The sequence below is a fragment of the Ranitomeya variabilis genome, chromosome 4, assembly GCF_051348905.1.
Source record: "Ranitomeya variabilis isolate aRanVar5 chromosome 4, aRanVar5.hap1, whole genome shotgun sequence".
Taxonomy (NCBI): Eukaryota; Metazoa; Chordata; class Amphibia; order Anura; family Dendrobatidae; genus Ranitomeya; species Ranitomeya variabilis.
Genome location: NC_135235.1, coordinates 459,100,283 through 459,128,013, shown reverse-complemented (window position 1 = coordinate 459,128,013; position 27,731 = coordinate 459,100,283). Strand labels below are relative to the sequence as shown.

Sequence of the window (27,731 nt, the reverse complement as noted above, 5' to 3'; positions counted from 1 at the left end):
CCTGGGGGGGGGGGGGGTCAGGTTCCCTTACATTTAACTTGTTGTGTCTGCGTGGCGGTCGCAGTACACGTTGCCGTATACACAGCAGGGGAACAGCTGGCGGTGCTGAACCCCACTAACACATTGGCGAGGTGTTTGGCTCTGTGCGTACAGCACTTCTGGACGGCAACTAGCGGTGTTGGAGCCCAGGGACAGGTGGAGGAGGAGGAGGTTGGAGGAGGTAGGAGGGATTGCCACACACACAGCAGGGGAACAGCTGACGTTACTGAACCCCAATAACAGAGGAGGGACTGTTGACTGTGCGTACAGCACTTCTGGACGGCAACTGGCGGTGTTGGAGCCCAGGGACAGGTGGAGGAGGAGGAGGTTGGAGGAGGTTGGAGGAGGTAGGAGGGATTGCCACACACACAGCAGGGGAACAGCTGACGTTACTGAACCCCAATAACAGAGGAGGGACTGTTGACTGTGCGTACAGCACTTCTGGACGGCAACTGGCGGTGTTGGAGCCCAGGGACAGGTGGAGGAGGAGGAGGTTGGAGGAGGTTGGAGGAGGTAGGAGGGATTGCCACACACACAGCAGGGGAACAGCTGACGTTACTGAACCCCAATAACAGAGGAGGGACTGTTGACTGTGCGTACAGCACTTCTGGACGGCAACTAGCGGTGTTGGAGCCCAGGGGCAGGTGGAAAAGCAGAGGAACACAATGTAGGCCGAAGCCTGAGAAAGTCGAAAGGGAACCTTTAACCCCCCCCCCCCCAAGGCGTTTGTAGCTGAAAGAGCCAGCTTGTGCAGCACAAAAGATGCAAAAGGAAAAGGTGGCTCTTTTCATCATGCTCCTTGCAAACACAGAACTAAACACTTATAAAATGTGTCCCCTGAAGCCGTGAAACCGTCCCGGAGGTGGGACTTTCCTTCGTAATATGACGCAGCACAGCCATCATTACTACCCCCACGCCGCCGTGCCCCGGCTCCTCAGCGTTGTTTGATTCCGTCCCGGAGCCTGCGCTGTTATGTTATCCCGTGGCCAGGCACACTTAGCGCTGCCCATCTTCTGACATCATTTGGTGTCAGGCTGGCTGCGCCTGTGCGGCCGCGCTGTCCGAGAGCCCGCCTCGCAGTGTCTTCTGATGTAATCCCACTGGGGGCCTGGGATCCATGGCCATGCGCAGTGCATATCCTCGCCTCTCACTCCCCTCCCTACGGCTTCTTTTCCAGACTGTGCGGTGTCACGGCCGTGGCATGCTATTAGGGACCAGCTGACACCGAACAGTCTGAAGAAGCCATAGGGAGATGAGTGAGAGGTGGAGGTTCAGATATGCACTGCGCATGTCCATAGATCCCAGGCCCCCAGTGGGATTAAATCAGAAGACACTGCGAGGCGGGCTCTCGGCCAGCGTGGCCGCACAGGCGCAGCCAGCCTGACACCAAATGATGCCAGAAGACGGGCAGCGCTAAGTGTGCCTGGCCACGGGATAACATAACAGCGCAGGCTCCGGGACGGAATCAAACAACGCTGAGGAGCCGGGGCGCGGCGCCGGGGGGGTAGGAATGACGGCTGTGCTGCGTCATATTACGAAGGAAAGTCCCACCTCCGGGACGGTTTTACGGTATCAGTGGACACATTTTATAAGTGTTAAGTTTTGCGTGTGCAAGGAGCAAAACCAAAATAGCTACCTTTTTCCTTGTGCAGCATTACTGCTGCACAAGGTGGCTCTTTCAGTAACAAACGCCTTGGGGGGGGGGGGGACAGATTCCCTTACATTTCAGTTGTTGTGTCAGCGTGGCGGTCGCATGACACATTGCCGGCTACACAGCTGGGGATCAGCTGACGTTACTGAAACCCAATAACACTGGGTCGTATGTTTTGACTGTGCAGACGGCACGTCTGAGCCTCAACTGGCGGTGTTGGAGCCCAGGAATTTAAGTTCAGGTGGTAGAAAGATGAACACAACAGGAGACCTGGATAACGTATACAGTGACCTAATTATTTAATCAGGAGGAGGAGTGGCAAATTCCTGCGAGATCCAGGCCTTGTTCATTTTCAGGAAAGTAAGCCGGTCAACGTTATCGGAGGATAGTCGCATGCGACGGTCAGTTAGTACACCACCTGCAGCACTAAAGACACGTTCCGATAATACACTGGCCGCAGGGCAAGACAGCACCTCCAATGCATACTGGCTTAGCTCTGGCCATGTATCCAGCTTTGAGACCCAAAACTTGAAAGGGGAAGAGCCGTCTGGGAGTACACCAAGAGGGCAAGACATGTAGTCTGTCACCATCTGACGGAACCGTTGCCTCCTGCTGACTGGAGCCGTCTGTGATGGTGTAGACTTTTGTGGGGGGCACACAAAACTGTGCCACAGTTGGGCCATACTGGTCTTGCCTTGGGCAGAGGCACTGCTTCTGCTCCCTCTTTGTGCAGAGCCTCCACCACTGCCTGGACGCACTGAGCTGCTTTGGAATGCAGTAGCAGCACTTCTCTCAGTTGGAATGGAGAAGATGATGGAACTGACCAGTGTGTCTTGGTACTCCCGCATTTTTCGCTCCCGGTTCAACGGTGTGATGAGGCTTTCTACGTTGTCCCGGTAGCGAGGATCGAGGAGGGTGAACACCCAATAATCAGACATGTTGAGAATGTGGTCGATGCGGCGGTCGTTTCTCAGGCACTGCAGCATGTAATCCACCATGTGCTGCAGACTGCCAACTGCCCAAGAAACGCTGTCCCCAGCTGGAGGCGTGATCTCTGCCCGCTCGTCATCACCCCACCCTCGCTGTACACACTGAGTACTGGACAATTCGGGAACTCCCTCCTCTGGACGGATGTCTTCCTCCTCCATTGACTCCTCCTCATCCTCCTCACAAACTGTCCCCTGCCTACGCGTTTGTGAGGAACCACGTGGCGCTGACTGTCCAGAAGATGATGGAAGTGGTGAATCCTCATCCTCCACCTCTTCCACAACATCATCCCTTAGCGCTTGCAGTGATTTTTCAAGCAGGCAGATAAGGGGGACAGTCATGCTGACTAGTGCATCATCTGCACTCGCCATCCGCGTGGAATAATCAAAGGGACGCAAAACCTGGCAGACATCCTTCATAGTGGCCCACTCTGTGGTTGTGAAGTCTGTACGGCGCTGACTGCGACTTTTTTGCGCCTGATACAGCTGGTACTCCATTACAGCTTGCTGCTGCTCACACAACCGCTCCAACATATGTAACGTGGAATTCCACCTGGTAGGTAGGTCACATATGATGCGATGTTCCGGCAGGCGGTGTCGGCGCTGCAGAGCCGCAATGCGCGCTTTTGCCGTGCTGGAACGCCGCAAGTGAGCACACTCTAGGCGGACCTTGTGCAGCAGTGCATCAAGATCCGGATAGTCCCTCAAAAAACTCTGCACGACCAAATTGAGCACATGTGCCAGACATGGGATGTGAGTGAGGTTGCCGAGGCCCAGGGCTGCCACCAGATTTCGGCCATTATCACACACTACCATGCCTGGCTGGAGATTCGCTGGCTCAAACCACACATCGCTCTCCTGCTTGATGGCATTCCAGAGCTCCTGCGCTGTGTGGCTACGATTCCCCAAAAAAATTAATTTCAAGACGGCCTGTTGACGTTTGGCCACGGCTGTGCTCATGTCGGTCGTAACAGGTACACGTTCATCACGGGTCCATGTGGAGGTGGACTGTGACGGCTCCTGCAGCGATGATTCTGAGGAACTGGTGTAAGAGGAGGAGTCAATGCGTACAGAATGGATTCCTGCAATCCTTGGAGTGGGCAGGACACGTCCTGCGCCACTCGCACGGTCTGTACCCGGCTCAACTACATTAACCCAATGGGCAGTGAGGGAAAGGTATCGCCCCTGTCCATGTTGACTGGTCCACGCATCGGTGGTGAGATGGACCTTGCTACTGACGGCGTTCAGTAGCGCGTGTTTTATGTGTCCCTCAACATGCTTGTGCAGGGCAGGGATGGCTTGCCTGCTGAAGTAAAAGCGGCTGGGCACACTGTACTGTGGGACTGCCAATGACATCAAGTCACGGAAGCTGTCAGTCTCCACCAGCCTGAATGACAGCATTTCCAGTGACAGAAGTTTGGCAATGCCTGCAGTCAGAGCCTGTGCTCGTGGGTGGTTTGACGAGAAAGGCCGCCTTTTCTCCCATGCCTGTACTACCGATGGCTGTAGACTGGGCTGGGAGTGTGTGGTTGACTGGGAAAGTGGTGCTGCGGGTGGAATGACAGCGGGTCTCTGGACAACAGGGCCAGAGGTTCTTCCACGGCGATCCTGGGAGGAAGCCGAACCAGCTGCGTGTGAGCTAGAGGAAGAGGCAACACGAGCTGAAGAGGTGGTAGCTGCCGCTGTTGGTTGGCCTAGCTCTTCAGTGTGTTTGTCTAACTCCGCCGGGTGCCTGTTGCGCACATGTTTCCACATGTTGGAGGTATTGAGGTTGGCGACTTTTTGACCTCTTTTGATTTTTTGATGACACACCTTGCATCTGACATAGCAAATGTCATCTGCAACTGTGTCAAAAAAGGACCAGGCACTGCAAGTCTTGGGAGCCCCCCTTTTGACTTTTGGAAGAGACATGCTCCTTACGGGTGCCAAAGCGGAGGCTGCAGGATCCGCAGTCTTCCCCCTCCCTCTCCCTCTTTGGGCCGTACGGGGAATCTCTTCCTCAGAGCTGCTCCCACCACCTTCCTGTCCCTGACGCCAAGATGGGTCAAGGACCTCATCATCTACACTACCCTCTGCCCCCAACTGCTCCTCCTGGGTAGTCTCAGCAGCAGAGCACGCACCAGTAAGTGGCACCTGAGTGTCATCATCAGCTGATGCGGCCTGCGAGGTGGTGACCGGAGCCACTGGCCCACCCGCCTCTTCAGAGGAAGACAGAAAAAGCGGTTGGGCATCACTGCACCCTGCCTCTTCTTCCATTTCTCCAATGCTGCTTGGCTGGCCCCCTGTTTCCAAGCCAAGAGATGATTCAGAGAACAGAAGTAGAGACTGCTCCTGTCCTGGGATCTCTGTCTGCCTGGGCAATTTTGCAGGTGGTGAAGAGACAGATGGCTGCTCTCCAGTGCTCTGTGTCTGAGAGGATGTGGCACTAATGGAAGTTGATGCATTAGCTGCCATCCATCCCACAACGGCTTCAATTTGGTCTTGACGCAGCAGCGGTGTACGGCGCTCGGCGACAAAGCTGCGCATGAACGACTGTTCCCTTGTGAAAGTGGGTGCTGATGACTCACCGGTGCCCGCAGCAGGCACAGAATCCCCACGTCCCCTCCCTGCTCCGCGCCCACGCCCACGCCCACGTGCCTTACTCACTGCCTTCTTCATCTTGGTTGACTGATAAAGATAAGCAGAAAAGTACTAACGGCTTTGTGTGCTTATTCCTGAGCAACTCCTCCTAACAGGTATAAGACACACTAATTTTCTAAAGTGTGGACTAGACTTGAATATGAGCTAATGTGGCCTACACAAATGTAAAGTGGTGTAACTGGTGTGTTTGGTGAACTTTATTATTTATTTATTTTTTTGGGGCTGAACTGACAACGGATAGAGCTGCAGTCACACGGAGACCGTGCAGACAGACGTAAACGGCGCTGCAAGGCCCAAAAACCCTCCTCTACTTTATCCTATGTAGTGTTTTTCCACAAATTAGCTGGAGACAGGTGGAAAGACACTAATAGGATTTTTTTAAATTAATTAGCAGCAGACTACACTACTTGAAAACAAAATGAAAATTGATTTGGCGGTATGACGCAGTGAACAACCCTGAGCTGGAGACAACCAAGCTACGGCTGCTCACAGACTACAGGGCGAGCTGCAGTCACACGGAGACCGTGCAGACAGCCGTAAACGGCGCTGCAAGGCCCAAAAACCCTCCTCTACTTTATCCTATGTAGTGTTTTTCCACAAATTAGCTGGAGACGGGTGGAAAGACACTAATAGGATTTTTTTAAATTAATTAGCAGCAGACTACACTACTTGAAAACAAAATGAAAATTGATTTGGCGGTATGACGCAGTGAACAACCCTGAGCTGGAGACAACCAAGCTACGGCTGCTCACAGACTACAGGGCGAGCTGCAGTCACACGGAGACCGTGCAGACAGCCGTAAACGGCGCTGCAAGGCCCAAAAACCCTCCTCTACTTTATCCTATGTAGTGTTTTTCCACAAATTAGCTGGAGACGGGTGGAAAGACACTAATAGGATTTTTTTAAATTAATTAGCAGCAGACTACACTACTTGAAAACAAAATGAAAATTGATTTGGCGGTATGACGCAGTGAACAACCCTGAGCTGGAGACAACCAAGCTACGGCTGCTCACAGACTACAGGGCGAGCTGCAGTCACACGGAGACCGTGCAGACAGCCGTAAACGGCGCTGCAAGGCCCAAAAACCCTCCTCTACTTTATCCTATGTAGTGTTTTTCCACAAATTAGCTGGAGACGGGTGGAAAGACACTAATAGGAATTTTTGGAAAAAATGTGCAGCAGCCTGCACTACTTCAAAAAAAAAAAAAAAAAGGACAGTATGAGGCAATGAACCACCCTCCCTGAACTGAATACAACCAGCTATGGATGGCCTATGTGGCTGCACTCAGACTAGAGAGTGGGCTGCACTCACACACACACACAGAGAGACCTTGCAGATCGCTGTGAAAACAGCGCTACAAGGCAAAAGGAAGGTGATTAGTAGGTGAACACAGCGGTTGCTAAATTAGCCTTTGGAAAGCACAAAGAAGCAAATCGCTATCTCTAAACTGTCCCTCAGTCAGCAAACAGCGTCCTGTCACTAACTGAATTCACAGCAGAGTGATCGCAAAATGGCGCCAGCGACTTTTAAACTGCATCATGACATCATTTAAGCAGCCAATCACAGCCTTGCCAGTAGTTTCATGCCCTCCATGCTAAACAGGATGTGCCCACACTTGGAATCTTTCTCATTGGCTGAATTTCTGAATTTTGAATCATGGAACTTCCGATTCCGGTATCCGATACTTGCGGTATCGGAATGCTCAACACTAGTAATAATATCTTTCTTGAAACTAGAAGTTTCCAACTTTTATACATCAGTTAATAGTTTTAATAGAATTTACCTGTGCACATCACTCCAGCTAGAACCCAGCACTGCCCATATCGAACTGGTCTGCATCCACTGTTGTGCCAAATTCTCAAAATAGTAACACTTCCATTCCATGTGCTTGGGTTGGCACCATTCATGAACAACTCATCCCAGGAAGATTCTATCACTCCTTGATCATCGTTTGAATTGATCTGCATATTTTAGTGATTAATAACAGAAAATGAAGTTTTCCCATGAATCATACAAAACCAATAGCATGTTGTTTACCCAAATGGCCTGGCTTACCATGGCAGATAAAACTCTACTGATGTAGACAGGGTCTCCTCTTTTTGAACAATCTAGAGTTGGATTTTTCTGAAAATTTGGGCTCATGTCTAAAATTCGCAGGCAGATTTCACTTACTCCATCTTCAAACTAAAATATTGGGAAAAAATGCATTCTAGTTAAAGTGTTTTTACTACTAAACAGCCAACATTACAAGACTGTCACATGCTCCATGAGTATTGTATATTTGTTAACTTTTCTATTTGAAGGCTGTCTCACTATGATTTTTCGATATATGGAACTCACTGATTCCGAGAATGGACTGCTTTTACATCCATTCACAAAGGAAGTTTAAGCCTTACATGTATTTGAGACAACAAAGTAAATCCCACCGATCGTAACATATTGTAGTTGGAACACTCTTGTAAATGTACAGTATGTCTTCTATCAAGCATTCCTAATCTTATTGGACAAATTTACAGACAAGACTTCCCTATAGATCAGGACTATTCTATCACCATAAGCTTAAAAAAAAGGTCCAGCAAAAGCTAAAATGTCAGTTCCTTTTCTTCTCTATGGCAGATGGTTTTACACTACAACAGTATTTAATTTATTGCTTGCTCTATAATGTCAGGATCTTCTATCTTCTATCTACACTGTGTGCACAATTATTAGACAACTGAGTAATTTTCACCATATCATCATTTTTATGAAAATGTTCCAACTCCAAGATGTAGAAACGTGAATGCCTCTTTGATGATGCAGATCAGGTGATGTGTTTTTGTTTAATGAGAGAGGGATTAGCTTAAAGGGAACCTGTCAGCAGGATTGTGCACAGTAACCTACAGACAGTGTCAGGTCGGCGCCGTTATACTGATTAAAATGATGCATTAGTTGATGAAATCCGTCTTGTGGTTCTTGCTTAATCTTTATTTGAAATTTTCAGTTAATGATATGCTCGTACCCCAGGGCAGCCTTGGGGGACGCGGTCTTTATGTGGTGCTCTACTTACATATGCATCCTTAAGGCCTCTGACAGGTCACTGATCCCTCAGTAACTTGACCCCTATTTTACATAATGCATAGAATATAGCTTAAAATCACATTCATCAGGCATGTGGCAGTGCCTGTGATGTAGCATGATACAGTGGAAAATACGCCTGCTTTTGTCTCATTTAGACATATAGTTTTATTTGGAAAAAAAAAAATTATCTTAATCAAAAAAATGTTTTCTCTAGCAAAATAGTGGAACACGATAGATGCTACTGCACAGGCATGGCCATTTGTGCCATTTTGATTGATTTTTTTTTTTTTTCAAACAAAACCATATGTCTAACCAATGAAAAAAATCCTTAGAGATAATATAGTGATCCCTTCCAAACAATAGGTAATAACCAAAACAGAAGGAGCTGTAATAAAAAAATTAATATGCAGTAGTACATTTTATTAAAGTTAGATAACATAATTAAAACAATACAATAAATATTAGGCAATAATCGGACAAAAGGGGAGGACAGACAGTTATACCATGAAACTATACAACAGACAGGAACCAATGAATCATTAATATCTGTGGCCACAACCAATATAAATATATCTGTTTGGAAATTAAATATTGCAGCTAACCCAAATTAGCACCTATAGTGTGTAGACTTGACTTATAGTCACTTGTGCACTATATTCCATACACATGTGTACTGAGCGTGGGGATAGTAAAGCAAGGAAATTTGCAAAGTTATAAGAACAACATTATGGCCCTCTGTACACTAATGGCAGGGCCGGACTGGCCACCTGGCATTTCTGGCAAATGTCAGATGGCCAGTCCCTGCAGTGGGCTGCTCGATCTGGCGCCCCCTTCACACTGTCAGTGGGCGTCCCGTGTTGTCTTCTGCAGCCAGCACACCAAGCAGCATCAGCTTGCCTTATGCACACGATTGCGCTGTACTTCTAAAATCACTGTCGCCACACTAGACAGGATCAAGTTGGTTGCCGCGGTCTGATGTCCTGATCATGAGCTGCAGTGAGGTAACATAGAGACAGGGCAGGAGGAGGGAGGAGGTGTGCTGTGCTGTTCTGTGCTGCTCTGGCCCTGCTTCTTACTGCGACATCAGATCGCCCACTTCCACCTATCCAGCCCAGCGGCAGGGCCAGAAAGGATTTACAAGCAGCTGACAACCTTAACATGAGTGCATGGAGCAGAAGTACAGAAAGCAGCACCAGCGATGAACAAAGAAGCTGTTAAGAGGCAAGCAGTAGTAAAATTAAGGAAAAAGCTATGTCTACTCTTCTCTCATGCCATTAACTCAAAAGAAAATCACCACTCCAGTGGTAAACTACTGTATAACTCCCAGCATGCCATAGGAGCTGCTGTACATGCTGGGAGTTATAGTTCTCCTCAAAAGCAAAAGGATAGTAGTCAACCATGGAACATAAATGGCATCTATGGGATCTTAAAGAGAATCTGATGGCTGACACATGCTTTTTTTTTCAAACAAGCAACGTGGGGGCGTAGTGCCACGTGATGTTTTATCAGATAGCACTCCGACTAGTGTTATTATACGGGGCAGAGTAGTTCAGCGATTATTTTCTCATGCCAAATCAGCATAAGAGAACAATGGCAGCATGCTGCAGTATGTGCAATCACAAACTCTTAGGCTCTGTCTGTATCGCTAGTCATAAGTGTTATCAGATGTATATGATGCATAAAGTTTAGGAAACCGGCTTATTGCCTGTGGCCATGATAAAAGGACCTGCTGCACAGCTGCTAAGGGTATGTTTCCATGTTCAGGATGGCCGGCGGTATCGCCGCAGCGGCGAAGCCGCTCAGCGCTAAGCCCCGCCCCCTTTCTGGGACACGATCATGCCGGATGTGTTAACTCTTCACATCCGGGATGATCGCTCTCTCCCATAGCGCCCTGTGATATGCCTTGCGGGGACGCTGCGTCCCCGCAAGGTGTACAGACATGCTGCGATCTGAAAAGACGCGCAGCATGTCCGTAGTCGCAGGGCCGCCGCGTGCGGGTTTCCACACATAGTGGAGACGGGATTTCATAAAATCCCCTCCACTATGCTGGAACATCTGGACGCTGCGTGTTTGACGCTGCAGCTCTGCGCAGCGTCAAACAAGCAGCGTTTCCTGACCGTGGAAACATACCCTAACACCTCGATGCGCGTTTCATCGCCTCTGCAGTTTTGTCAGAACAGAACAGTCTGCCTGTGTGTTGTATAGTTTCATGGCATCACTGTCTGTAAAATTATACAGTATGTCTAAATGAAACGAAAATAGGCATATTATCCACTGTATCATGCTACAGCACAGGCGCCGCTTCCTGCCTGATAAATGTGATTTTCTTTTTCCAACCATACACTATGTAGTATGTAAAATAGGGAAGAGGTCACTGAGGGATCAGTGACCTGTGTTGTGAATTCTGTTCTCGAGCGCCCTCCTGTGGTTTTGAATGGTACTTCGGCGAGTTCTGTTCATGGACTCCCTCTGGTGGCTGTGAGTGGAGCTGCTGGTTCTGAGGTTCCTTCTCCAGCTGATCTCGTTTAGGCCTTGGCTGGCTGCTCTATTTAACTCCAGTCAGATCGTTGCCTGATGCCAGCTGTCAATGTCCTAGTACTGGTTCAGTTTTCTTGGATCTTTCAGATGACCTGTCTACTTCAGCAAAAGCTAAGTCCCTGCTAGCTTATTTGTTACCATTATGTTTTTGTCCAGCTTGCTATTTTGATTTTGTCTTGTTAGCTGGAAGCTCTGGGATGCAGAGTGGCACCACTGCACCGTGAGTCGGTGCGGTGCTCTCTTTTGCACACTCTGCGTGGTTTTTTGTTAGTTTTTTATGCTGACCGCAAAAATACCTTTTCTATCCTCAGTCTATTTAGTTTAGTCTGGCCTCGTTTGCTGAAAGCTATTTCATTCCTGTGTTTGTGACTTCCATCTTAACTCACAGTCAATATATGTGGGGGGCTGCCTATTTCTTTGGGGAATTTCTCTGAGGCAAGGTAGGCTGTATTTTCTATCTTTAGGGGTAGTTAGCTCTTAGGCTGTGAAGAGGCGTCTAGGCAGAGTCAGGAACGCTCCACGGCTATTTCTAGTTGCTGTGATAGGATTAGGGGTTGCGGTCAGCAGAGCTCCCACTTCCCAGAGCTCGTCCTGTATTATTAGTTTGCTCATCTGGTCATTTCTAGTGCTCCTAACCACCAGTTCAATCGTAACAGACCTGTCAGTAGTCTGCATTATGAATACCTAATCAGAGACCCCCCACAGGCCGCCCCGGAGCACGAGCATATCATTAATGCAAAACTGAAAATACAGATTAAATAACAACCACAAGCATATGACCACGGATATCATCAACCAAGCTATCATTTTAATCAATATAATGGCGCCGACCTGAGCACAATCCTGTTGACAGGTTCATTTTAAGAATACAACAGCCTTTTTCAAGGTGTACAGAATTTTTAGGCAGTTTGTTTTCCTCAGGCAAAATGGGCCAAAAAAAGAGATTTAGCTGACTCTGTAAAATCTGTATTCAGATATTTCTTGTCCCAGTCACTTTTCAAAGGTTTTATGGACTCATGAGATGGGAGTAATTCTTGATGGACTAGATGGATGGACTAGATGGATGAGCCGACGCGGCTGAATAGGTAAAGGGCATAGACCTCCGCTTCCACTTAGACACCAGCAAAGTGAAGGTCAGCTACTGCTGTAGGTGGATATTCTTAAAAATGAGCTAGTTGGACTGTTTCAAGTTGAAGTTGGACTCAAGATCAATTCACAAACCTTCTTCTGTTTTTTAGAAGAAACTTTTTTTCAAGCAGTGGTACAGGAAAGTCTGCATCTTTCAAGAAAACTATAATTTTTATGCAGAAGAGTTCATGTGGCACTAAAGGGTGTTTAACTTTAACCTAATAAATAAATTGAAAAAGAAAAAAATGCCAGGTTCTTCCAATTTTTGATAACTAGCAAAGGTAAGCAGACAGTTGCGGGCTGATATTATCGTGCTAGGAAGATGCATGGCTATTGGGCCATTCCCAGACTAAAAATACAAGCCCACAGCTGCCCCAGAAATGGTGCATTCTATTAGGTGCGCCAAGTCTGACGCTTAGCCCAGTTCTTCCTGATTGCCCTGCTGTGGTGTTAATCAGGGTATTGATAGTTGTGGTTGATGTCAGCTGTGATTTCTCAAAATCACAGCTGGCATCTAGTCCTGGGGTTTGTAATGGAGAGGTGTCAGACACCCTTATTACTAACCCATGAATAAAAAATAAAAACACACACACAATAAATACTTTATTTGAAAAAAAAACCACTCCAACACTTTCCTTGATTCTCCAATTTGTTACAGAAAACAGCCATGTAGGTGCGTTTTAGTCCACCAAATCCTCCATAGTCCACAAATGGAAATCTGAAAAAAATAAAATGAGAGAAATGAAGACAAGACACTGTCCCTTGTTCAAAAATTTATTGTGAAACCTCCCATGCAGGTCCAATGTAGTCCTTGGCATTCCCACGACGATCCCCGAATCTGACATCCAAAGGCTATGGAGCCTTGTTCAGAGAATGAAACTCCACAGGCTGTAGCATCTGCCACTCTGGGTCCTGCTGCACTCTGTGAGACCCAGCAGCTCTGAACAGCAGTGACATCAGTAACTACACAACTACACCGTTCATTAGAGTTGGGGAGTCACACTGCCCTCTATAAAACAAACAAACAATGATAAACTGGTACAGAGGGGAGAGGGCCCTGTCCTTGTGGGCTTAAAGTCTATTATGAAGAAGGAGACAGTAGGGTAGGGGGTTGAAGCAGCTTTGGTGGTGGTGAGGTAGTGAGGAGATAGCAGGGTCATTGCAGGCTGTAAGCATTCCTGAAGAGGTGTGTTTTCAAGTTCCATCTGAAACTTCTGATTGTGGTGAATAATTGGACCGGGGGTACATCTTTTGTGCTGGTTCCGGAACTGTCGGGACTGTCACCATTGTTGCACGGGGGAGAGATTTCTGTCCCAGACCGACCTTTACACTCGTCAGCAGGGGGCGGGTCAGAGATAAAAAGGGCTGCGTGCTGGAGAAAGGCAGAAGTTCTGGCGGGAAGACAGAGCATGCCGCAGGTGAGGTGCAGGCCTTTATAGTGGAGCATCTTCTTAACCATGGGCTACCTAGTGCAACCCCTGTAATTACAGTATGTCCACTGTTCGCGGACATCAGGCAGCGACCTTCCCGTCGTCCCCCGTGCTGGGAGGTTATTTACACATGAGACCAGTGACTGCTGCGTGTGTGCAGCCTAGCCTTGTACTGGTGACTGAGCCAGACGTACAAACTCCTTCCCCACCTGCACTGCGGAGCAGAGCCACGCTCCGGTGATACCGTATAAAGAACTGAGACCAGTACGAGGAAACCGTGGGTACGGGAACCAATCTAGTGTAGCAAAGACTCTCTATCTGCATCAAGGAACCCGACCTCCGTCCATCCAGAACAACTCCGACATCAAGTGCCACTGTTGTCATTGTCATCATTGGAAACCGAGACGCTGCAATAAAGAAGCCGACAGGCTGATAAGTGTACTCTTCTTTCCCCTTTTTGAACATTCGTCTAACACCTGTTTACCCCGTTCTCCCCTGCAGTATCCATATTGTTATATCCTTTGCCTCCCATACCCATTTTCTCCCTGCGTGGAGTTTTCATCTGTTAATAAATTTGTTAACTCTTGATCTGCATCCTGTCCGTGACGACATCCCGATCTCTGCAAGTCTACATTTGGCGAAGTCAGCAAGATGTCGTTCAACAGCACGGAGGGGGCAGACCAAGCAGTTGGGGGGCCCTAAGACTGGTATATCCATGGGGGCCATGCTAAACAACCTCCCAAAGTTTACTGGAAAGAATACTATGCTGTGGAGCTGGACTGAGTGGATCAGGGGGATGATGAGGATGCTTACCATGACCCTTGCACTGGAGGCAGAGGTTGCCATGATGGCTTTAGATGGGGAAGCAAGGGACTCTGTCATGCTATGACCCCCCAGGCGTGAGACACCTTTGACAAAGTATTACAGATTTTAGAGGAGACCCATGGGGACCCCACAGACGCAGGGGAGTTGCATATGCGGTTGTTCTGCCAGGTTCAAAGAGAGGGGGAGACAGTAACACAGTACATGAATGTGCTACAGGAGATCCATGTGGCCATTACTAGAAAGGGCGATGTAGGCATGGGGTCTACTGACATTGTACTGCGGGACCAGCTAGAGATGGGCTTGCGTGACGTGTTGTTCAAACAGGAGCTCTTGCAGGTAAACCCACATATGACTTTTTCCAAAGTAGGGAGTGAAATATGCATGGGGGAACAAGAGCAGGGGGTGACAGTTCTGGCTGGGAAGGTCCGGAGCGGAGATGTATCTGCACTGATGGCTACTACACCCCAATGGGTGGAAGAGTTACAAAAAGAAATCCAGCATATATGTGAAGAGTTGGCTGATTTAAAAAAATGCCCACCATCACCCCAAGTCCACCGGGGTACAGAAGTGAGCCGGTTCCCTGCCGTGAGGCGAGGGTGCCTTGTCAAGAAGGAACCCCCACATGTTTCAACTGTGGAGAAACTGGACATATAGCTCAGGGCTGCACCCGACGGAGTAGGCCTCTGCAATGCCATCCGTTAAACTAGGGGGCTCCAAGCTTGCGGGACGCCACTTGGAGCTTGAACAGTCAAGGAGGAGTAGAAGAAGTCCCACAAATCTCATGTCCATGTGTCATCTCGTCTAGGCTGAAATGGATGGCCGGGCTGTACACTGGTTGATACGGGCTCACACGTGACCACGATGCCCGAAGCATACTTTCGCCGACATTTCACAGAGGCAATGCGGCTTGAATGGGACCCAGTGATCAAGTTGACGGCTGCCAATCACCTGCCTATCCCTGTCGCAGGGGTGGTCTGGATGCACATTATCATCTGCGGTAAAGATCTAAGGCGAAAAGGAGTGGTACTGACAGTTGAAGATGTGAGTAAGGGACACACTGTTACGTTAGGCATAAACGTGTTAAAAAAATTTGTGAGTCTTCTTATTAATGAGCAGTGTTGAGCGATACCTTCTGATACTTGAAAGTATCGGTATCGGATAGTATCGGCCGATATCCGAAAAATATCGGATATCGCCGATACCGATACCCGATACCAATACAAGTCAATGGGACACAAGTATCGGAAGGTATCCTGGATGGTTCCCAGGGTCTGAAGGAGAGGAAACTCTCCTTCAGGCCCTGGGATCCATATTCATGTAAAAAATAAAGAATTAAAATAAAAAATATGGATATACTCACCCCTCCGGCGGCCCCTGGACCTTACCGATGTAACAGGCAGCCTCCTGTCATGGTTCTCAATGGCGAGAGAACATAGCCCAGCATATATGAGAACTAGCTCTTGGAAGATGGAAACTATACTGACCATGAACTAAACCTGCCGCACAACTAGAAGTGGCCGGGTAGCATGCCTACGTTTTTTTATCCCTAGATGCCCAGCGCCAGCCGGAGAACTACCTAATCCTAGCAGAGGAAAAGACAGTCCTGGCTCACCTCTAGAGAAATTTTCCCAAAAGGCAGACAGAGGCCCCCACATATATTGGCGGTGATTTTAGATGAAATGACAAACGTAGTATGAAAATAGGTTTAGCAAAATCGAGGTCCGCTTACTAGATAGCATGAAGACAGAAAGGGCACTTTCATGGTCAGCAGAAAATCCTATCAAAACACCATCCAGAAATTACTTTAAGACTCTAGCATTAACTCATAACACCAGAGTGGCAATTTCCGCTCACAAGAGCTTTCCAGACACAGTAACGAAACAGCAGCTGTGAACAGGAACAAAATGCAAAAACACACAAGGACAAAAGTCCAACTTAGCTGGGAGTTGTCTAGTAGCAGGAACATGCACAGAAAGGCTACTGATTACATTGTTGACCGGCATGAAACTGACAGAGGAGCAAGGTTATATAGCGACTCCCACATCCTGATAGGAGCAGGTGAACAGAGGGGATGATGCACACAAGTTAAATTCCACAAGTGGCCACCGGGGGAGCCCAGAATCCAATTTCACAACAGTACCCCCCCCTCAAGGAGGGGGCACCGAACCCTCACCAGAACCACCAGGGCGATCAGGATGAGCCCTATGAAAGGCACGGACAAGATCGGAGGCATGAACATCAGAGGCAGTGACCCAAGAATTATCCTCCTGACCGTATCCCTTCCATTTGACCAGATACTGGAGTTTCCGTCTGGAAACACGAGAGTCCAAGATCTTTTCCACAACGTACTCCAACTCACCCTCAACCAACACCGGAGCAGGAGGCTCAACGGAAGGCACAGCTGGTACCTCATACCTGCGCAACAATGACCGATGAAAAACATTATGAATAGAAAAGGATGCAGGGAGGTCCAAACGGAAGGACACAGGGTTAAGAATCTCCAATATCTTGTACGGGCCGATGAACCGAGGCTTAAACTTAGGAGAAGAAACCCTCATAGGGACAAAACGAGAAGACAACCACACCAAGTCCCCAACACAAAGCCGAGGACCAACACGACGACGGCGGTTGGCAAAAAGCTGAGTCTTCTCCTGGGACAACTTCAAATTGTCCACCACCTGCCCCCAAATCTGATGCAACCTCTCCACCACAGCATCCACTCCAGGACAATCCGAAGATTCCACTTGACCGGAGGAAAATCGAGGATGAAACCCCGAATTACAGAAAAACGGGGACACCAAGGTGGCAGAGCTGGCCCGATTATTGAGGGCGAACTCCGCCAAAGGCAAAAAAGCAACCCAATCATCCTGATCCGCAGACACAAAACACCTCAAATATGTCTCCAAGGTCTGATTAGTCCGCTCGGTCTGGCCATTAGTCTGAGGATGGAAAGCAGACGAAAAAGACAAATCTATGCCCATCCTAGCACAGAATGCCCGCCAAAATCTAGACACGAATTGGGTCCCTCTGTCAGAAACGATATTCTCCGGAATACCATGCAAACGAACAACATTTTGAAAAAACAGAGGAACCAACTCGGAAGAAGAAGGCAACTTAGGCAAGGGAACCAGATGGACCATCTTAGAGAAACGGTCACACACCACCCAGATGACAGACATCTTCTGAGAAACAGGCAGATCCGAAATAAAATCCATCGAGATGTGCGTCCAAGGCCTCTTCGGGATAGGCAAGGGTAACAACAATCCACTAGCCCGAGAACAACAAGGCTTGGCCCGAGCACAAACGTCACAAGACTGCACAAAGCCTCGCACATCTCGTGACAGGGAAGGCCACCAGAAGGACCTTGCCACCAAATCCCTGGTACCAAAGATTCCAGGATGACCTGCCAATGCAGAAGAATGAACCTCAGAGATGACTCTACTGGTCCAATCATCAGGAACAAACAGTCTACCAGGTGGGCAACGATCAGGTCTATCCGCCTGAAACTCCTGCAAGGCCCGCCGCAGGTCTGGAGAAACGGCAGACAATATCACTCCATCTTTAAGGATACCTGTGGGCTCAGAATTACCAGGGGAGTCAGGCTCAAAACTCCTAGAAAGGGCATCCGCCTTAACATTCTTAGAACCCGGTAGGTAAGACACCACAAAATTAAACCGAGAGAAAAACAACGACCAGCGCGCTTGTCTAGGATTCAGGCGCCTGGCAGACTCAAGGTAAATTAAATTTTTGTGGTCAGTCAATACCACCACCTGATGTCTGGCCCCCTCAAGCCAGTGACGCCACTCCTCAAAAGCCCACTTCATGGCCAAAAGCTCCCGATTCCCAATATCATAATTCCGCTCGGCGGGCGAAAATTTACGGGAAAAAAAAGCACAAGGTCTCATCACGGAGCAGTCGGAACTTCTCTGCGACAACACCGCCCCAGCTCCGATTTCAGAAGCGTCGACCTCAACCTGAAAAGGAAGAGCAACATCAGGCTGACGCAACACTGGGGCGGAAGAAAAGCGGCGCTTGAGCTCCCGAAAGGCCTCCACAGCATCAGGGGACCAATCAGCAACATCAGCACCCTTCTTAGTCAAATCAGTCAATGGTTTTACAACATCAGAAAAACCAGCAATAAATCGACGATAAAAGTTAGCAAAGCCCAAAAATTTCTGAAGACTCTTAAGAGAAGAGGGTTGCGTCCAATCACCAATAGCCTGAACCTTGACAGGATCCATCTCGATGGAAGAGGGGGAAAAAATGTATCCCAAGAAGGAAATCTTCTGAACCCCAAAAACACACTTAGAACCCTTCACACACAAGGAATTAGACCGCAAAACCTGAAAAACCCTCCTGACCTGCTGGACATGAGAGTCCCAGTCATCCGAAAAAATCAGAATATCATCCAGATACACAATCATAAATTTATCCAAATAATCGCGGAAAATGTCATGCATAAAGGACTGGAAGACTGAAGGGGCATTTGAAAGACCAAAAGGCATCACCAAATACTCAAAATGGCCCTCGGGCGTATTAAATGCGGTTTTCCACTCATCCCCCTGCTTGATTCGCACCAAATTATACGCCCCACGGAGATCAATCTTAGAGAACCACTTGGCCCCCTTTATACGAGCAAACAAATCAGTAAGCAGTGGTAACGGATATTGATATTTAACCGTGATTTTATTCAAAAGTCGATAATCAATACACGGCCTCAAAGAGCCGTCTTTCTTAGACACAAAGAAAAAACCGGCTCCTAAGGGAGATGACGAAGGACGAATATGTCCCTTTTCCAAGGACTCCTTTATATATTCTCGCATAGCAGCGTGTTCAGGCACAGACAGATTAAATAAACGACCCTTAGGGTATTTACTACCCGGGATCAAGTCTATGGCACAATCGCACTCCCGGTGCGGAGGTAGTGAACCAACCTTGGGTTCTTCAAAAACGTCACGAAAGTCAGACAAGAATTCAGGAATCTCAGAGGGAATAGATGATGAAATGGAAACCAAAGGTACGTCCCCATGAGTTCCTTTACATCCCCAGCTTAACACAGACATAGCTCTCCAGTCGAGGACTGGGTTATGAGATTGCAGCCATGGCAATCCCAGCACCAAAACATCATGTAGATTATACAGCACCAGAAAGCGAATAACCTCCTGGTGATCCGGATTAACACGCATAGTCACTTGTGTCCAGTATTGTGGTTTATTACTAGCCAATGGGGTGGAGTCAATCCCTTTCAGAGGTATCGGAGCCTCCAATGGCTCCAAATCATACCCACAGCGTTTGGCAAAGGACCAATCCATAAGACTCAAAGCAGCGCCAGAGTCGACATAGGCGTCCGCGGTAATAGATGACAAAGAACAAATCAGGGTCACAGATAGAATAAACTTAGACTGTAAAGTGCTAATTGAAACAGACTTGTCAGGCTTCTTAGTACGCTTAAAGCATGCTGATATAACATGAGTTGAATCACCACAATAGAAGCACAACCCATTTTTTCGTCTAAAATTCTGCCGCTCGCTTCTGGACAGAATTCTATCACATTGCATATTTTCTGGCGTTTTCTCAGTAGACACCGCCAAATGGTGCACAGGTTTGCGCTCCCGCAGACGCCTATCGATCTGAATAGCCATCGTCATGGACTCATTCAGACTCGCAGGCACAGGGAACCCCACCATAACATCCTTAATGGCATCAGAGAGACCTTCTCTGAAAATCGCCGCCAGGGCGCACTCATTCCACTGAGTAAGCACAGACCATTTGCGGAATTTTTGGCAGTATATTTCAGCTTCATCTTGCCCCTGAGACAAGGACATCAAGGCCTTTTCCGCCTGAAGCTCTAAATGAGGTTCCTCATAAAGCAACCCCAAGGCCAGAAAAAACGCATCCACATTGAGCAACGCAGGATCCCCTGGTGCCAATGCAAAAGCCCAGTCTTGAGGGTCGCCCCGGAGCAAGGAAATTACAATCCTGACCTGCTGTGCAGGGTCTCCGGCAGAGCGAGACTTCAGGGACAAAAACAATTTGCAATTATTTTTAAAATTTTGAAAGTGAGATCTATTCCCCGAGAAGAATTCAGGCAAAGGAATTCTAGGCTCAGACATAGGTGCATGAACAACAAAATCTTGCAAATTTTGTACCTTTGTGGCGAGATTATTCAAACCTGTAGCTACACTCTGAAGATCCATTTGAAACAGGTGAACACAGAGCCATTCAAGGATTAGAAGGAGAGGAAGAGAGGAAGGCTGCAGTATAGGCAGACTAGCAAGTGATTCAATTAAGAGCACACTCAGAACTAGAGGGAAAAAAAAAAAAAAATTGTAGCAGACTTCTTTTTTCTCTCCTTTCTCAGCCAGTAATTTAACCCTTTTTTGGGCCGGTCAAACTGTCATGGTTCTCAATGGCGAGAGAACATAGCCCAGCATATATGAGAACTAGCTCTTGGAAGATGGAAACTATACTGACCATGAACTAAACCTGCCGCACAACTAGAAGTGGCCGGGTAGCATGCCTACGTTTTTTTATCCCTAGATGCCCAGCGCCAGCCGGAGAACTACCTAATCCTAGCAGAGGAAAAGACAGTCCTGGCTCACCTCTAGAGAAATTTTCCCAAAAGGCAGACAGAGGCCCCCACATATATTGGCGGTGATTTTAGATGAAATGACAAACGTAGTATGAAAATAGGTTTAGCAAAATCGAGGTCCGCTTACTAGATAGCATGAAGACAGAAAGGGCACTTTCATGGTCAGCAGAAAATCCTATCAAAACACCATCCAGAAATTACTTTAAGACTCTAGCATTAACTCATAACACCAGAGTGGCAATTTCCGCTCACAAGAGCTTTCCAGACACAGTAACAAAACAGCAGCTGTGAACAGGAACAAAATGCAAAAACACACAAGGACAAAAGTCCAACTTAGCTGGGAGTTGTCTAGTAGCAGGAACATGCACAGAAAGGCTACTGATTACATTGTTGACCGGCATGAAACTGACAGAGGAGCAAGGTTATATAGCGACTCCCACATCCTGATAGGAGCAGGTGAACAGAGGGGATGATGCACACAAGTTAAATTCCACAAGTGGCCACCGGGGGAGCCCAGAATCCAATTTCACAACAGCCTCCGTTCCTAAGAATGAGGAGTTTAGGACCTTCGATGACGTCGTGGATTGTGATTGGTCGCGTGACCGCTCATGTGACCGCTCACGTGACCAATCACAAGCCGCGACATCATCGCAGGTCCTAAACTCCTCATTCTTAGGAACGGAGGCTGCCGGTTACATCGGTAAGGTCCAGGGGCCGCCGGAGGGGTGAGTATATCCATATTTTTTATTTTAATTCTTTATTTTTTACATGAATATGGATCCAAGGGCCTGAAGGAGAGTCTCCTCTCCTCCAGACCCTGGGAACCATACACTGGGAACTTCCGATTCCGATATCACAAAAATATCGGAACTCGGTATCGGAATTCCGATACCGCAAATATCGGCCGATACCCGATACTTGAGGTATCGGAATGCTCAAGTCAACACTATTAATGAGTCTTTGGACATGTTTCTATGACAGTGGAGCCCTCGCATTTCACAGAGGAGGGTCTTCCAACAGCTAATCAGGGTGGCACAAGCCCAAGAAACCTCCAGCGGTGAGAAGACACTGGGGAGGGTAGTTGCTCCAGCTGCAATTAACCGAGTTCTGCCACTAGGACAAAGAGTGGTTACCTTGCCCTTCCAGGCCTGTACCCCTCTGGAAGGAGTTGAAGTTCAGATTGAGCCCGCCAATGCAGAACAACTACCTCAGGTACTATTAGTGGCACGTACGCTAGCTACTGTGCATGGCGGTACGGTCCTAGTACGTTGTGTCAACTTAGGGAATAGTGACATCACGTTCCCACCCAGAAGTGAAGTGGTCCAAGTCTTGGGTATGCTGGAAGAGTTAATATCATCACAGGCTGTGCAATTGACAGTAAAACAGGAAGATCCTTGGACGGTAGCTGTAGATACTGCTCTGGTGCCCGAGCCTCAACACCTGCAATAGGGGTGGCAAATTCTAGAACAAATACTGGCCGAACTCATACCACAGCAGGTCCAGCAACTGGAAGCTCTGTTAGGGCGGTATCAGGGTGTGTTTGCGCGTCATGAAGATGATTTTGGTTGCACAACAGAGATCACGCATGAGATTCCAACTGAAAACACCGCTCCCATAAGAGAGCGATTCTGTCAAATTCCCCCTTCAAATGTATCAGGAGGTGAAAGGAATGCTGTCTCAGATGCTGCAGAATGATGCAATTCGCGAGAGCCAGAGCCCATGGGCTGCCCCGTTCATGCTGATGCGGAAGAAAGATGGTACGCTGCATTTTTGTGTGGACTACCATAAGCTCAACCCATGTACTGTACGAGATTCCTATCTGCTACCAGGGATTGAAGAGTCCCTGTCCACCCTGGGTAATGCCAAATATCTCTCCACGTTAGATCTAGCCAGTGGATACTGGCAAGTGCCAATGTCCAAGCAGGCTCAAGCAAAAACTGCCTTTATACTCCCCATGGGGTCATATGAGTTCAATCGAATGCTGTTCGGCCTGGCTAACGCTCTGGGTACATTTCAACGACTAATGGAGAGGTGTTTAGGCGACCTGAACTTCAAGGCCACTCTCATTTATCTAGATGATATCATCGTTTATGCGGCTTCGTATGAGGTATATCTCTGAAGGATGGAAGAGGTCTTGAGCCGCCTACAACAGCATGGATTAAAGGTAAAGCCTAAGAAGTGCCATCTGTTCCGCACCCAAATTGAAATATGTTGCGGCTTTGCCTGTCCAAGAACCCTGACTCAGTTGAGGAAGTGAAAAATGTTCCAGAAATGGTCCCACCAGTCATAGCCGATTGTGAGGATGAAGAAGGCCCTGAACAACCTCCGGTAGAACTAGCAGAGAGGCAAATGACTGCGGTGCCCGAAGTGGCCAACCCAGAGGAAATAGCTGTACCCTCATCCTCACCTGTACAGCCTGATTCAACTACACAAATGGACTCAACTATGCCTTCTGACAAAACTCTTGATCTGCCTTCTGTCTGTGACGACATCCCGATCTCTGCAAGTCTACAGCAGCACAGAATTCCATAGGATGGGGGACACTCAGGAGAAGTATTGGAGGCAATTGGGTGAGGAACATATGAGTATGGAGGAGAGAGGAAAGTCTTGGGAGGACCGGAGGTTGCGTGTTGGAAGATATCGAGAGACATTCTATTCTTCAGCAAATAAAAATTGAACTTATAAATTTAATTTTATTATGAAATCTTAAGATCCCCTCTCAGGGTCCTGCTAGCTCCACATCAGCATTAATTATGATGCAGACAGACTGCTCCATCACCCTATGACTAGGGTCACGCAACCGTATTTTCGATCATTTAAGAAAATCGGTCAGATTATACTATTCTTACTCTGATTAGGCTCTGATCAGAGTGTGATTAGAGTGTGATATGATTTTCTCAGATGAGGAGAACATGGAAAAAAAATTAATCTTCTCCATTTTGTCAGTTCGTGAAATTGGACCTCATTCGGATGCCATCTGAGTGAGATCCGATGTTTTCCATAAACTCATTGACTTACATGGCCAAATGTGATCCAAATATCAGATGCAAATCGTGCATGCAGTGATTTTTTCCTCAGACAGAACACATGTGCACAGCTGTTGTGAATTGAACTTTTTGGCTCCCTCTTGTGGTCACTAGTGGCATGACACTTTGATTTTCTTTCCCCAGCTTGGTACCCACCTGGTTCGTTAGTCCAGGGGTGTTGCTATTTAAACTCCCTGGATTCTCAGTCTGGTGCCTGGCATCGTTGTAATCAGTTCCTTTCTGTTTGCTCCTGTCTGCTGGTCCTGGTTCTTTGCAAAATAAGCTAAGTCCTGCTTCCTTATTTTTTGGTTATTTGCATTGCTCTTATTTTTGTCCAGCTTGTACTAAATGTGATTCCTGATATTGCTGGAAGCTCCAGGGGACTGATATTCTCCCCCCGTGCCGTTAGACGGTTCGGGGGTTCTTGAATATTCAGCGTGGAAATTTTGATAGGGTTTTTGCTGACCGTATAAGTCATCTTCCTATATTCTGCTATTAGTCAGTGGGCCTCTCTTTGCTAAAACCTAGTTCATTCTTACGTTTGTCTTTTCTTCTTACCTCACCGTTATTATTTGTTGGGGGCTTGTATCCAACTTTTGGGGTCTTTTCTCTGGAGGCAAGAAAGGTCTATTGTTTCCCTTCTAGGGTTAGTTAGTTCTCCGGCTGGCGCGAGACGTCTAGAACCAACGTAGGTACGTTCCCCGGCTACTGCTATTTGTTGTGCTAGGATCAGTTATACGGTCAGCCTAGTTACCACTGCCCTATGAGCTGGTTTTTTGTGTGTGCAGACTTGGTAATAACCTCTGAGACCCTCTGCCATTGGGGTCATAACAGTATGCCAGGCCCAAAGTAATACTTAATGCATTGCAGAAGTGGGATTATAAGGAAGGAAATTCTGAGTTTTTTTGTTTTTTTTTTCTTTCTTTCTCCCCTTTATCTCTGAGTGGCTTGAGCTTGCTGCAGACATGAATGTCCAGACTTTGATTACTAGTGTGGATCAGCTTGCTGCTCGTGTGCAGGGCATTCAAGATTTTGTTACTTGTAGTCCTATGTCAGAACCTAAAATACCTATTCCTGAACTGTTCTCTGGAGACCGATTTAAGTTTAGGAATTTCAGGAATAATTGTAAATTGTTTCTATCTCTGAGACCTCGTTCGTCTGGAGACTCAGCTCAGCAAGTAAAAATTGTTATCTCTTTCTTGCGGGGCGACCCTCAGGATTGGGCCTTCTCTGTTGTGAATTTGCTTTTTGCTCCCTCTAGTGGTTACTAGTTTTTTGACTCTGGTTTTTCTGTCATTCCTTTTATCCGCACCTGGGTCGTTACTTAGGGGTGTTGCTATATAAGCTCCCTGGACCTTCAGTTCAATGCCTGGCAACGTAGTTATCAGAGCTAGTCTGCTGTGCTCTTGTCTACTGATCCTGGTTCCAGTTATATCAGCTAAGTCTGCCTTTTGCTTTTTGCTATTTGTTTTGGTTTTGTATTTTTGTCCAGCTTGTTCCAAATCTATATCCTGACCTTTGCTGGAAGCTCTAGGGGGGCTGGTGTTCTCCCCCCGGACCGTTAGACGGTTCGGGGGTTCTTGAATTTCCAGTGTGGATTTTAATAGGGTTTTTGTTGACCATATAAGTTACCTTTCTTTATTCTGCTATCAGTAAGCGGGCCTCTCTGTGCTAAACCTGGTTCATTTCTGTGTTTGTCATTTCCTCTTACCTCACCGTCATTATTTGTGGGGGGCTTCTATCCAGCTTTGGGGTCCCCTTCTCTGGAGGCAAGAAAGGTCTTTGTTTTCCTCTACTAGGGGTAGCTAGATTCTCCGGCTGGCGCGTGTCATCTAGAATCAACGTAGGAATGATCCCCGGCTACTTCTAGTGTTGGCGTTAGGAGTAGATATATGGTCAACCCAGTTACCACTGCCCTATGAGCTGGATTTTTGTATTCTGCAGATTTCCACGTTCCTCTGAGACCCTCGCCATTGGGGTCATAACAGTTTGCCAGGCCAGTATTAAATGTTTAATGCATTGCAGAAGAGGGATTATAAGAAAGAAGATTCTGAGGTTTTTTTTTTTCTTCTTCCCCTTTACCTCAGAGTGGCTATGCTTGCTGCAGACATGAATGTCCAGACCTTGATTACAAGTGTGGACCAGCTGGCTACTCGTGTGCAGGGCATACAAGACTATGTTATCAGAAATCCTAGGTCAGAACCTAAAATACCGATTCCTGAACTGTTTTCCGGAGACAGGTTTAAGTTTAGGAATTTCGTGAATAATTGTAAATTGTTTTTGTCCCTGAGACCCTGTTCATCTGGAGATTCTGCTCAGCAAGTAAAAATTGTTATTTCGTTCTTACGGGGCGACCCTCAGGATTGGGCTTTTTCGCTGGCGCCAGGAGATCCGGCATTGGCTGATCTTGATGTGTTTTTTCTGGCGCTCGGTTTACTTTATGAGGAACCCAATCTTGAGATTCAGGCAGAAAAGGCCTTGCTGGCTATGTCTCAGGGGCAGGACGAGGCTGAAGTGTATTGCCAAAAATTTCGGAAATGGTCCGTGCTGACACATTGGAACGAGTGTGCACTGGCCGCTAATTTTAGAAATGGCCTTTCTGAAGCCATTAAGAATGTTATGGTGGGTTTTCCCATTCCCACAGGTCTGAATGATACTATGGCACTGGCTATTCAAATTGACCGGCGGTTGCGGGAGCGCAAAACCGCAAATTCCCTCATGGTGTTGTCTGAACAGACACCTAATTCGGTGCAATGTGATAGAAAAACCGCAAATTCCCTCATGGTGTTGTCTGAACAGACACCTGATTTAATGCAATGTGATAGAATCCTGACTAGAAATGAGCGGAAAATTCATAGACGCCGGAATGGCTTGTGCTACTACTGTGGTGATTCTACACATGTTATCTCAGCATGCTCTAAACGTATAGCTAAGGTTGTTAGTCCTGTCACCGTTGGTAATTTGCAACCTAAATTTATTCTGTCTGTAACTTTGATTTGCTCACTGTCATCTTATCCTGTCATGGCGTTTGTAGATTCAGGTGCTGCCCTGAGTCTCATGGATCTCTCATTTGCTAAGCGCTGTGGTTTTACTCTTGAACCATTAGAAAATCCTATTCCTCTTAGGGGTATTGATGCTACACCATTGGCAGCAAATAAACCGCAGTATTGGACACAGGTTACCATGTGCATGACTCCTGAACACCGCGAGGTGATACGTTTCCTGGTTTTACATAAAATGCATGATTTGGTTGTTTTAGGGCTGCCATGGTTACAGACCCATAATCCAGTCCTGGACTGGAAGGCTATGTCAGTCTCAAGTTGGGGCTGTCGTGGTATTCATGGGGATTCCCTGCCTGTGTCTATTGCTTCTTCTACGCCTTCGGAAGTTCCGGAGTATTTGTCTGATTATCAGGATGTCTTCAGTGAGTCTGAGTCCAGTGCACTGCCTCCTCATAGGGACTGTGACTGTGCTATAGATTTGATCCCAGGCAGTAAATTTCCTAAGGGAAGACTGTTTAATCTGTCGGTACCTGAACATACCGCTATGCGTTCATATATCAAGGAGTCTCTGGAGAAAGGACATATTCGTCCGTCTTCTTCCCCTCTTGGTGCGGGATTCTTTTTTGTGGCAAAAAAGGACGGATCTTTGAGACCTTGTATTGATTATCGACTTTTAAATAAGATCACTGTCAAATTTCAGTATCCTTTACCGCTGTTGTCTGACTTGTTTGCCCGGATTAAGGGTGCCAAGTGGTTCACCAAGATAGACCTTCGTGGTGCGTACAACCTTGTGCGCATTAAGCAAGGTGATGAAT

At 47.4% G+C, this 27,731-nt stretch overlaps 1 protein-coding gene across 1 annotated transcript in view; it reads right to left on the bottom strand.

The window, feature by feature from the left end:
* The window catches only part of LOC143765199 (protein-glutamine gamma-glutamyltransferase 5-like), a 139,353-nt gene that overhangs the window by 49,016 nt on the left and 62,606 nt on the right, over positions 1-27,731 (bottom strand). The window contains exons 5-6 of the mRNA XM_077251637.1: positions 7,374-7,502; positions 7,102-7,279 (exon numbers count right to left, since the gene is read on the bottom strand). Coding sequence (XP_077107752.1) covers positions 7,102-7,279; positions 7,374-7,502 — 307 coding nt within the window. The remainder of the gene's footprint in view (positions 1-7,101; positions 7,280-7,373; positions 7,503-27,731) is intronic.